The following is a 10,969-nucleotide window of genomic DNA, read 5'->3' as shown; positions in this document are numbered from 1 at the left end:
AAGGAAAGGAGGAAACACACAAGGAAGAAAAGAGGGAAAGGAGGAAACAAACAAGGGAGGAAAGGAGGAAATAAACAAGGAAGTAAGGAAAGGAGGAAAAGAAAGAAGGAAGGATAGGGAAAAAGAAGGAAAGAAAAGGAGAAAGGAAAGGAAGGAGAAAGGAAAGGAAAGGAAAGAAGAAAGGAAAAGAGAAAGAGAAAGGAGAGGGGAAAGGAAAAAGAAAAGGAATGGAAAAAGGAAAAAGGAAAGGAAAGGGGAAAGGAAAAAGGAAAAAGGAAAAAGGAAGGGAAAGGAAAAAGGAAAGGGGAAAGGAGGGGAAAGGGGAAAGGAAGACCTGCACTTGCACTGTGCTATGTTGTGCTTTTCTCTAGGAACTACAAGCAGGATGTTTATCTCAGAAAAGTGCCCTCCCTCCACATGGACCTTTCTCCAGCCACATCTTGTTCTTTTTCACGGTGCATTATTACCAATAATCCTTGTCTGTTATTACCAATAATCCTTAGTTGGCTTCAGAGCCACACACACATCAGCCCCTTATGCCCCCCTGGGCACCAGGACCCTGCACCACTCCCTCCCTCCTTCCCAGCAGGGTCCTGCCAGCCCATTCCCAGCCCCTCTGGGCATCAGGACCGTTCAGATCCCACCCTGAGCTCCACCCTGGTGGGACACATCCCACCCGTCACGGGGGGATCCAGCACCAGGTTGTGCAGCAGGTCCGACCTCCTGCCCTGCTGGTGCCCTTGCACCGTTCCTGCTGTTGCCTGGTTTGTGCCACCTTCCCAAACTGAACCAGTTCCCAGGGCTTTCTCAGCGTTTCTCCTACTCACAACCTGCTGTGCTTCCTCTTTCCTTTTCCTTTTGAGGCCAAGCCAGAGACAGGCTCTCCTGCCACAGAGAGGGCGGCGGGTGGGCTTTGCCTCGTGCAAATCCTCTTCCCCAAACCACAGCCTGGGTCCCCTCAAGGCAGAGAGGGGGACAGAAGGAGGGAGCTGCAGCCATCAATCCCACTCCTGCAGCTCCTGCACACCCAGGACCTGCTCCCAGGCAGTGCCATGGAGGGAGAGGTGGATAATCAGCAGAGTGTGGTGAAGCTGGTGGCTGTGTTTGAAGAGCACTGGTAAGGAGGGAGGGTTCTGGGTGCTGAGGGGGTGTGTGGGCTCCACGTGGAGTGGGTTTTGGAAGGAAGAAACCCACCGTGGAGGCTGTGGTTTGGAGGCTGTGGAGAAGTTGACAAGGTGATTTGTTATTCTTTATCACTCTGTCTTCCTCCCGCTGTGGGTCATGAACAGAAGCCTGAAAACCTCAGTGGCATGTGAGTGACTCTGCCTGGCTCAGGTTGTGGCAGCCTGTTCCCCCCACACTCAGTACTGGCTGGTGAATCCTTTTGCTGCTGCTGCTGCTGCTGGGGAAAAGAATTGTGGTTTGCAAATATGTAGGCAGGGGTCTTCTTCCTCTGGGAATTAACTGCCTGGGTGTCTGGGAGGATCCCAGCCTCAGACTGTGCAGTTGTTTGCAGAGGTGTGGCTCCTAGGAAAGAAAGGTAAAGCATTGTGTTAAGGGGGAGAGCAAGTGCCTTTTGTAAAACAGCACCATTATTTGGAGTGTGAGCTGGGACCCTCAGGCAGTGTGGTTCTGGGGTTGGAGTGAAGAGATCTGCCCTGATTCTGGTGTAAAAGGAATACTGAGGCTTGAGGTGAGTTATTGGTGAGGTCTGTGCCTCAGTTTCTCCATCTGTTGAATCAGGATACAGAATCCTGCCTTTCCTTGTCCCCATGAGGTGCTCTCAGTGAGCATTAATGGGGCTGCGTGGTTGGGCAGGTGAGTTTTACATCAATTCCTAGAGTTGCTCAGGCAACTTTTACTCCAAGAACTTTGCCTGCATCTCCACTGGGTGCTTTTCCTGGGATTTGTGGTTGTCCCCATCAACCCCCATGATGTTGTGTTGGAACTGCTGCAGGGTTTGATCTGCCTCCACATCACTGCTGCAGAGTGTTTGTTGTTTATCATGGAGTGTGAGTTTGATTTAGAGGAAATAAAAGTAACTTGGGACTTTCAGAGGAAGCTGGGGAACCTGGGAACGAGTTTTCTGGAACAGAAAATGATTTGGCCCAAGTCAGCACAAACAGAAAGAGAGAAGTTCCCTGTGGGTGTTCTGCAGTGGGTTTAGGCTGACACAGGTCTGGGAGGCACTGGGAGAGATGGATAAAGACTCTGTCTCTGCACTCCTGAGCTCACAGACCTGTGCTTGGGAGGGACCCAACATCATCTTCAGATGAATCTCTACCCCTCAAGTCACCTCCTATCCTCAACTTTGCAGTTCTGTGTCCAGTTTCACACAGGTTTTTCCATCCTCATCCCACTCCTGTCTGCAGACCCACAGTGGATCTTTCCAGTTTATGCCCAGAGCAGTTTCCTACAGGGACCAGCTCTCGGATGACAGACAACTCACTGTCACCTTCACAGCCTGGCTTCTCTCCCATGCCTGCTCTTTTCCCTTTGCCAGAAAAAGAAAGAGAAAACACCACCAAAAAACAACCTGTCTGCAAAACCACCTACACAAGCCCTGCTCTTGGCTATTGGGCTTCTCCCCACTTTGGATCTGCAGTACCAGAGCTGTACCTGGGAAATAATTGGATATGCCTGGGATAAACAGCAGAATCCTGCTTTTCTAGAGCAGGACAGGAACCGGCCACAGCAGCAGGAGGCACTGGGAAAAAAGAAGCTGGATCCTGGCCCCATGGGGGATGTTGGGGATGTTTGTACTGCAGGGCTGGAGCAGAGCAGAGCAGTGTCAGTGCTAGGGAGCTGCTGCTCTTGTCACCTTTGCTCGAGGACAGTGGCTTTGAGCTGGGCCTGGGAGCTCGGTGGGAGAAGGGGTGAGCTGATCACACTGATTCCTTTGTAGCAGGGACAGCAAATTTGCCTGCAGGGATAACCAGGCTCCTCACAGCCAGACCATTGCTGCAGCCAGCCAGCCCCAGCAGCTTCCAGCATCCCCTGCCCGCTGGAGCCTCTCCCCGAGGGCTGCCAGGCTCCAGGGGGAGCAAGAGCAGGAGGAGGAGCAGCAAGGTCAGCATGGACTCAGCTTCAAATGCCTCCGTTCTTTACGACACAAAATCCGTGAGGACAACTGGAGGAGGCCCCAGGGCTCAGGGCTGGAGCCTGGCAAGGAGGTGAGCTCTGGAGGTGGCTCAGGGGACCCTGGTGGGTGCCCATGCTCAGGCATGGAACTGCCTGAGCTGGCTCAGAGCTTGGAGTCACATCTCCTCCCACTCCATACAGGAACCAGAGGAAAAGAAAATCGCTCTGGAGCTGCTGGAGACAGAGCAGGCTTATGTCAACCGCCTCCACCTCCTCGACCAGGTGAGCTGGGCAGTGGAGAGGCCCACGCAAGGAGATTTTGGAGAGGGTGAAGGTGTACAACAGAGAGACAAGTGGGCTGCTGGTCTTCTTGGCCAGGGATTTGGTCTGGCCTTTGCCTTTCCTACACCCCCCATTTCCACGGAGCACCCTTGTCCCATCAAAGCCTTCCTGCTGCTTCTCTCTTGGGGCCTGGGATTTCCCCCCTGCACAGGGTCAGGCCTTTCACTGAGCCATGTGCCAGTCTCAGAGAGGGAATGGGATCCTCAGGCCTCTTCCTGACCCTTTTTATTCACCCCTGCTTTCTTCCAGGTGTTCTACACAGAGCTGATGAAAGAAGCCAAAACTGGAAAGACGGTCCCAGAGGAGGTGGTGAAAATGATCTTCTCCAACATCTCCTCCATCCACCAGTTTCACTCCGAGTTCTTCCTGCCGGAGCTGCGGAAGCGCATGGAGGATTGGTGAGCTCAGAGGGGCACCTGGAGCAGTGCTGAGTCTGGGCTCCCACCAGGACCAGAGCTCGGCCTGCTTTGCTCCAAATGTCTTTGGGCTGGAAAGCACTTCCTTAAAACACTCAGATCAGAGCATTTCTGAAAAGTGGGGGTGACATCTCAGGTGGTTTTAGGATGTGCCCAGGTGTGAACAGCCCAGACTGGCTGCAAGCTTGGGACATTCTCATCCTGGAGAGCAGGCAGTTGTGTGAGGGGTGTAGCAGGTTGCAGCAGTACAAATGTTAGTAGAAAAGTTAGGAACTGGCACAGGTTGCCCAGAGAAGCTGTGGCTGCCCCATCCCTGGAAGTATCCAAGGCCAGCTTGAACGGGGCTTGGAGCAACCTGATCTAGTGGAAGGTGTCCCTGCCCATGGCAGGGGGTGGAATGAGATGACCTTTAAGGTCCCTTTCAGCCCAAACCATTCTGGGATCCTATGAAACCACCACACCCCTTCGTTTGATCCCTCACTGTCTGCCCCGACGCACTGAGGAAGCTGCTGTTCCCTCCTGCAGGAACTGCAACCCCCGGATTGGGGATGTGATCCAGAAACTTGCACCGTTCCTCAAGATGTACGGGGAGTACGTGAAGAACTTCGACAAGGCCGTGGAGCTCATCACTGCCTGGTCAGAGAAATCCCTGCCCTTCCAGGAGCTCATTGCTGACATCCAGGTGAGGGCAGGGTGAGGGACCACAGCAGTGCTCCCCAAAATCTCCTTGCTCCACCCAGCAGAGGGTGGGAGCTGCCTTGGTCCCTGTTCCTCTCTCCATGCCTGGTGTCTCTCCCCAGAAGAGGAAGGTCTGTGCTAATCTAACGCTGCAGCACCACATGCTGGAGCCTGTGCAGAGGATCCCACGCTACGAACTCCTCCTGAAGGATTATGTCCAGAAACTGCCGCCTGAGTCCCCCGACCGGGGCGATGCCGAGAGTAAGGGCTCTGTCTGGCCCACCCTGGGGAGTGGCAGGGTGGGTTTGTAGGGGAAATAACAATCCCTAGTGTTGTACACAGGCATTAGAAAACCTGGATTCACTCACCAGCTGCCCTGAGCCCTTGGATAAACCTCTCAGTCTGATCCTTTTCTGGCAGGGAGAGGGATTAATCTGCCCTTCCAGGGGCTGTGGAGGTCAGTGAGGAAGGGTGATGTTTCAGGATAAGGGTGGTCCCTCCAGAGCATCCCCTAGGGAGACCTGCAGAGCTGTCAGACCCTTGTAGATAACACAGTTCCCAGTCCTGCTGGGATGGAGGGATATGGGACTGTCTGTCTGTCCTCCCAGGACCCCACCACGCACAGTCTGGCCATACCTGGACTCTTGTGCAGCATTTTGGGGCCATTTGGGTTGGGTCCAGGGGAAGGCAGCAGCCACCACACATGTACATCCATGAGGGACAGACCCAGAAGCTTCCTCCCACAGCTCCAGAGTAGGTGTTTAACCTCCATCCTGTCTCTTCTCTTTGCAGAGGCCCTGGAGATGATCTTTATGGTGGCCAAGCACTCCAACGCAGCTATCGCCGAGATGGTGAGCGCCTGTCCCAGCTGGAAGTGCTTTGCAGCTCCTGAATGGGACAGGAGCACTGTGGGTTCAGCACAGGAGCTGAGACCCTGCTCTTGATGCCTGACCCCATCACCCTGGGCCTGAGGAGTCATGTCTGTGACATCAGTGATGTGACCTGCTGCTCAAGGCTGGGATTTGCTCCCAAAGATGAATCCGGGCTGAGAGAGCAAGTGCCACCTCTCCCAGTTATCAGCAGCTGGCTTGGGAGGTGGGGATGGGGGGAATCCAGGGGTGGCAAGTTCGTGGCTGCTCATCACCCCACAAAAACAGGTCCCTCTGCCTCCCCAGGAACGGCTGCAGAACCTCTGGGTGGTCTATCAGCGGCTGGGCCTCGAGGATGACATTGTGGATCCCTCCAACCAGCTGATCAAGGAGGGACCCATCCAAAAAGTCTCCACCCGCAACAACAGCACGTCGGAGAAGTACCTGTTCCTGGTGGGAGCTGGGGTGCCCAGGGGAAGGGGAGGGAGCAGAAAAGATGGGAATGGGGGCAGAGGTGGCACAGCCTGGCGTGGGTGCTGCTGGGTCATCTCGGCACAGAAGGGATGAATTCAGAGGTGGGAGATTGGACCCTGCTCAATGCAGGGCATCCTGTGTAGGATGTGGTTGGGAATCTGCTGATCCCATGGGCAAGGCAGCCCTGGGAGGTGCCTCTCTCACCTTTGTAGGGTGGGAGACGGCTGGGGCAGAAACAGTCACGTTTTAGGCGGATTCTTCCCAAGAACCAGCTCAGGCTTGGGGGATCTGATCCCCCAGATCCCAAGGAAGCCCCCAGCTGGGAGCAGGCAGGTACTGGGCTCCAACCCATCCCTCTCCCCGCTCCCAGTTCAACAACATGCTGCTGTACTGCGTGCCCAAGGTCATCCAGGTGGGCGCCGAGTTCCAGGTCCGCCTGCGCATGGACGTGGACGGCATGAAGGTCAGACAGGCACCTTGTCTTTGTGCTTCCCCCAGACCCTGACTCCTCCAAGAGCCCCCCAATTTGGGGTGTAATGTGGCTGCTGCCCCTCACTTCCTCGGGAAGGAGGGAGGAGCTGGAGCCAGGGCTGGCTTTGTGGGCGAGGTTGGTACGCTCTGATCCTGCGAAATGCCAGTGAAATCTTGTGCACGTGGGATCTGAGGGGCTGAAGGGCTTGTGCCCGAGGGACATCCCTGTGCCTCACATCATGAAGGAAGGTCTCTGCGTGCTGGAGGTGGCTTCAGCTCCACATCCCTTCTCCGGTGTCTGGCAGGTGTGGGGGCTGAAGGACACAGAGTTCCCTCACACCTTCCTGGTGTCGGGAAAGCAGCGGACGCTGCAGCTGCAGGCCAGGTAAGGGGAAGGGGGGCCTCACCCAGACCCTCAGGGAGCAGGGACAACAGCTTATCCATCTCCCTTTTGTATCCAGGTCTGGGGAGGAGATGGATGCCTGGATTAAGGTACCACTGAGTGCTGGGAGTGGTGGCACATCTGCCTCATCCCAGCGGGATGCTCTGTGTCAGGGCAGCCCCCAACTGCCCCTCCAGCCCTGCCTTTCCCTCTAGGCCTTCCAAGATGCCATTGACAGGAAGGAGAAGAGAAGTGAGACCTTTAGGACAGCAGTACCTGGACTGGAGACAGACAGCCCTGCACTGAAGGTACCCTCCTGCTCTCCCCACGCCCCCTGCACAGAGCCCACCTTGCTGTGCCTCAGTTCTCCTCGCTAAACCGAGCTGGGGGGAGGCTGCGGACGGGGAGAAGGGCTGAGGAGGGGAAGGGGCGAGAGCAGAGGGCTGGGACCACCCAGAGCACGGCTGGCCAGCCCCACTGATGCAGCCCCCGACCCTCAGACAGAGGAGCTGGGCCGCCGAGCTCCGCAGTGGGTGCGGGACAACCTGGTGACGATGTGCATGCGCTGCAGGGAGCCCTTCAACGCCATCACCCGCCGGAGACACCACTGCCGAGCCTGTGGATACGTGAGTCCCCTCTCCCCTCCTTCCCCTCCCTCCTGGCCTGCTCGGGTGGCTGCTGGGGCAGGACCACACCTCTCCTACACCGTGTATCCCTTTCCCCCCCAGGCTCAGGGTTGCTCCCGCCCCTCAGCTCCTCACGGAGCTGTCCCTGGATGCCCCAGTCTCAGCAGTGTCCCTGTCTGTGGCTGCAGGTGGTGTGTGCTCGCTGCTCTGACTACAAGGTTGAGCTGCAGTACGACGGGAATCGCCTGAACCGCGTCTGCCAGGAGTGTTACATCTTCCTGACGGGCCACGCGGTGCCCGAGGACCGGGAGGGGAAGCACAAAGGCATCCTGGAGGTGAGCTCTGCCCCCCTCTGTCCCTCTGAGCTCTGCCACCCACCCTGGTCCCCAGCGTCGCTGTCCCAGCCTGGCCCTGCCCCTGCAGCAGGAGGGGTGCGAGTCACTCCCACAGCAGTCAGAGGGAGCATGTGCTGAGCTCCCTCCTGCTCCAAGCCCAGGGAACCCCAACAGCCAGGGCTCCCTTCACCACGGGATCTCAGCAGCACCCTCACAGCCAGGACAGCCCCTTGCCTGCCCCTGCTTTTGGGGGTTTGATGGAGTGGGTGGGGAATTCCCCAGGAAAGGGCCTTGGCTTGGTGCCCTTTCTGCCTCCTGCACTGAGTATTGAGAGATTTGTTGGGGTTTTTTTGGCAGAAAGGAGCTGCAGAGGTATCAAGCAGGAGTTTGCTCTGCAGTTCCCTGCAGCTGCTGGACAAGAACGGCAAGGGGGGGACGCGGGGCTGGTTTGTGATCCCGCAGGACGATCCCCTCGTGCTGTACATCTACGCAGCCCCCCAGGTAAGGCCGGGCTCGGATCCATCCTCAAGGGACATCCCTCTGTGCCCACCCCCTGCCTCCCACCACTGTCTGTTCTTGGCAGGACGTGCGAGCCCACACCTCCATCCCCCTCCTGGGCTACCAGGTGAAGGACCTGCCCCAGAGCGACTCCCGCCACCTCTTCCAGCTGGCGCAGTCCGGGCAGGTTCACACCTTCCTGGCCGACACCGAGGAGCTGAAGCGGCGCTGGATGAGGGCCATGGCACGCTCTGCCGCAGGGATCACACCCCCAGAGGATGAGGAGGAGGATGCAGACCCCTGTGACAAAGCAGAATGAGGCCATTCCCACCCCGGGCCGCCTGGGGAGTCACCTCCCCAGCCTGCCCTCGCCACTGGCTTCATGCAGACCCCGCACATCTCTGCGCTTGGGTTACCATCATGAAAAGGACAAGCCGGATTCCCCTTCCCCTCGCTCCTTGCCCCCCGCACTGGACGGAACGAGGCGGAGGGATGGGGGTCTGGGGAGGCCTCGCCCCTGCAGCCCCGCCGCTGTGCAGTACCGCCGGCGGCCACGCGAGGGCAGCCCCGGCCCGTCCTTGCTCCGTCCCGGCGCGGGGGTGCCCGGAGCGGTGAAATCTGTGGGATTGGGATTGCTGGGATAAATCCCAGGGATAAATCCCGCCTGCGACCCGTCTCCGCAGTCCGTGCAGCCTTCTTCGGGGGTGTATTTTCCACGGGATTGTCGCCATGCCTCCACATCGCCGTATCTGTCACCAGCCCTGGTCTGATGCCCTGCAGGGACCCGGCTTGTGGCTCACCCACACACCTCGGGGACCCCAGTGCTGGGTTTAGGATGGACCCTCCCAGCTTGTCACCACTCCTGGCCTCACACTGCTGCAGTCCCATGGTGTGGGTGTTCCTCTTTACCACAGACACCCCTCACCTGCATCACTGAGCCACTCCACACTCCTGCCCATCCCAGACTTTCCCTTCACCCCCTCCTGTCCACAAGCACCTTCCACCCTTGCACCTCCCTCAGTTACTTGTTTCCTGGGGCAAAACACTCTGGAACAAGGTTGTGTCCACACAGGTGCTGCTGTGATGCTGAGGAGACACAGGGGATCCCCCTCTCTGTCGTCATCATAACGAGCACCCCTGGTTGTTTCACGCAGCACTTTAGGCTGCAGCCCCACATTTTTCTCTCTGCATCATCTTTAGCTCCCCAAGAATGTTGCCTGGGCAGAAGTTGCCACTTCTGAGCTTGCCAGGGGCTGAAATGGGACGCAGGAACCCATGGAGCTGGAGGAGCCCACAATCCCTGGCTGGCAGGGAGGGCTGTCCTTTGCAGGCAGGGTTGCTGCCTGAGCCTGGACCACACAGCAGCTCCAGCACAGCAGCCTTGGGCAGAGCCCAGGGGTGCCACAGGCTGAACAGATCCATGGAGACAGGGAAGGGAAGGGAGCTGGAGCAGGATACTGCAAATAGGGACATCTCTTGGGGAAAGCATGTGGAATAAAGGTGGATGGGGGGGCCTCAGAGAGACAGGAAAAAGCCATAAGCATCCTTCCTCCATCTACCCAGCTCAGCTCATCCTGGGAAAGGGTAAACCATGGTGGTTTTATCTCCTCCAGCTAAAGAGATCCCATCAAGGAAGAGGGAGAGGAGCTGGATGTCAGGGCAAAAACTCTGCCAAAGCAGTTGCCCCTCAGGGTGCCACCCAGCGTGGGGCTGAGCCCAGAAGAAGAAAACAATGCAGGGCCTTCCAGGGACACCCCAAAACAGCCCTCGTGGGAAGGGGAAACCCCACCAACACCGGAAAAGCCCTGGAAAAGCTGCTGGGGGGGAAGAGTGAGCAAGGGGAAGCCCACAGGGCTGGCAGGCTCTGCGTGGTGGCCCTTGGTGTGGCGTCACCCCTGTGTCAGTGAGGAACAAAACAAGCCCAGAGCAGGGACCTGCCCTCAGCCCTGAATGGGCCTAAGAATAGATTTCCTGTTTACCCAGGGAGGAATTGCTCCTGGGGCAGAGGGCACCTGGGGGCTATTTTTACCAGCTCCTGCCCTCCTCCTTCCTGACCCCCAGCACCCTTGGGGGGACCCATCTGTGCCACAGGAAAGGGGCTGTCAGGGAAGAGAGGTGGCCTGGGGGCAGAGGGGGTGACAGGGCACCAGGGCAGGTCACTGCCATGGCTTTGGCATCGTGCCTTACTCAAATATGGGGAGACAGCATCACTTGCTGCCCTGAGTATCCCCAATCTCTCAGTGGAAGACCAAATTTACAGGAGGTATCATGGTGCCCCCACTCTGCTTTCCTAGAAAAAAACCCCAAACAAACAAAAACCCCCAAACAAACAAACAAAAAAACAAACAAAAAAACCCCAAAACAAAACAAAACAAAGGAAAAAAAAAAAAAAAAGACATTTTTGCACCCAAGAAATGCAGAGAACACACCGATGAATCTGAATTTGCTCTCCCCATCCTTTCTCAGTCCCCTGCAGTGATGGTCAAGCGGAGCAGTTTGGCCTCTCCCCTCCCCCGGCAGAAAGTGAAACCCGGAGCAGAAGTCACAGTTTCCTATTCTCGAGAATGGGGAAGGCTCGGGAGGCCACTTACGGGAATCCCCCCCCGCGGCCCCCCCAGCGCCTCTTCTCGTAAGCACTGACCAAAATACACTGTGAAAGCCACACAGGCTGTGCTGGGGGCCGGGACACCCATCACTGGCAGCACCCAAATACCCATCACTGAGAGCACCCAGACACCCATCACTGAGAGCACCCAGACACCCATCACCGGCAGCACCCAGACACCCATCACTGAGA

General features: G+C 57.2%; 1 protein-coding gene across 1 annotated transcript; it reads left to right on the top strand.

Moving 5' to 3' along the window:
- Positions 1–184: 184 nt before the first annotated feature.
- Positions 185–9,582, top strand: FGD2 (FYVE, RhoGEF and PH domain containing 2). Its single transcript, XM_051808718.1, has 16 exons — positions 185–1,117; positions 2,906–3,173; positions 3,283–3,363; positions 3,673–3,821; positions 4,365–4,521; positions 4,640–4,778; positions 5,310–5,368; positions 5,693–5,839; positions 6,231–6,323; positions 6,637–6,716; positions 6,793–6,823; positions 6,929–7,021; positions 7,214–7,339; positions 7,528–7,674; positions 8,032–8,175; positions 8,258–9,582. The coding sequence occupies exons 1-16, from the start codon at positions 1,053–1,055 to the stop codon at positions 8,489–8,491; spliced, it is 2,013 nt and encodes a 670-aa protein (XP_051664678.1). The 5' UTR covers positions 185–1,052; the 3' UTR covers positions 8,492–9,582.
- The last annotated feature ends 1,387 nt before the right edge of the window (positions 9,583–10,969 follow it).

The sequence above is a fragment of the Manacus candei genome, unplaced genomic scaffold (assembly GCF_025592945.1).
Source record: "Manacus candei isolate 608988 ecotype Guabito, Panama unplaced genomic scaffold, ASM2559294v1 h1tg000073l, whole genome shotgun sequence".
NCBI classification, from domain to species: Eukaryota; Metazoa; Chordata; class Aves; order Passeriformes; family Pipridae; genus Manacus; species Manacus candei.
This window is presented reverse-complemented; position numbering and strand designations above follow the sequence as displayed.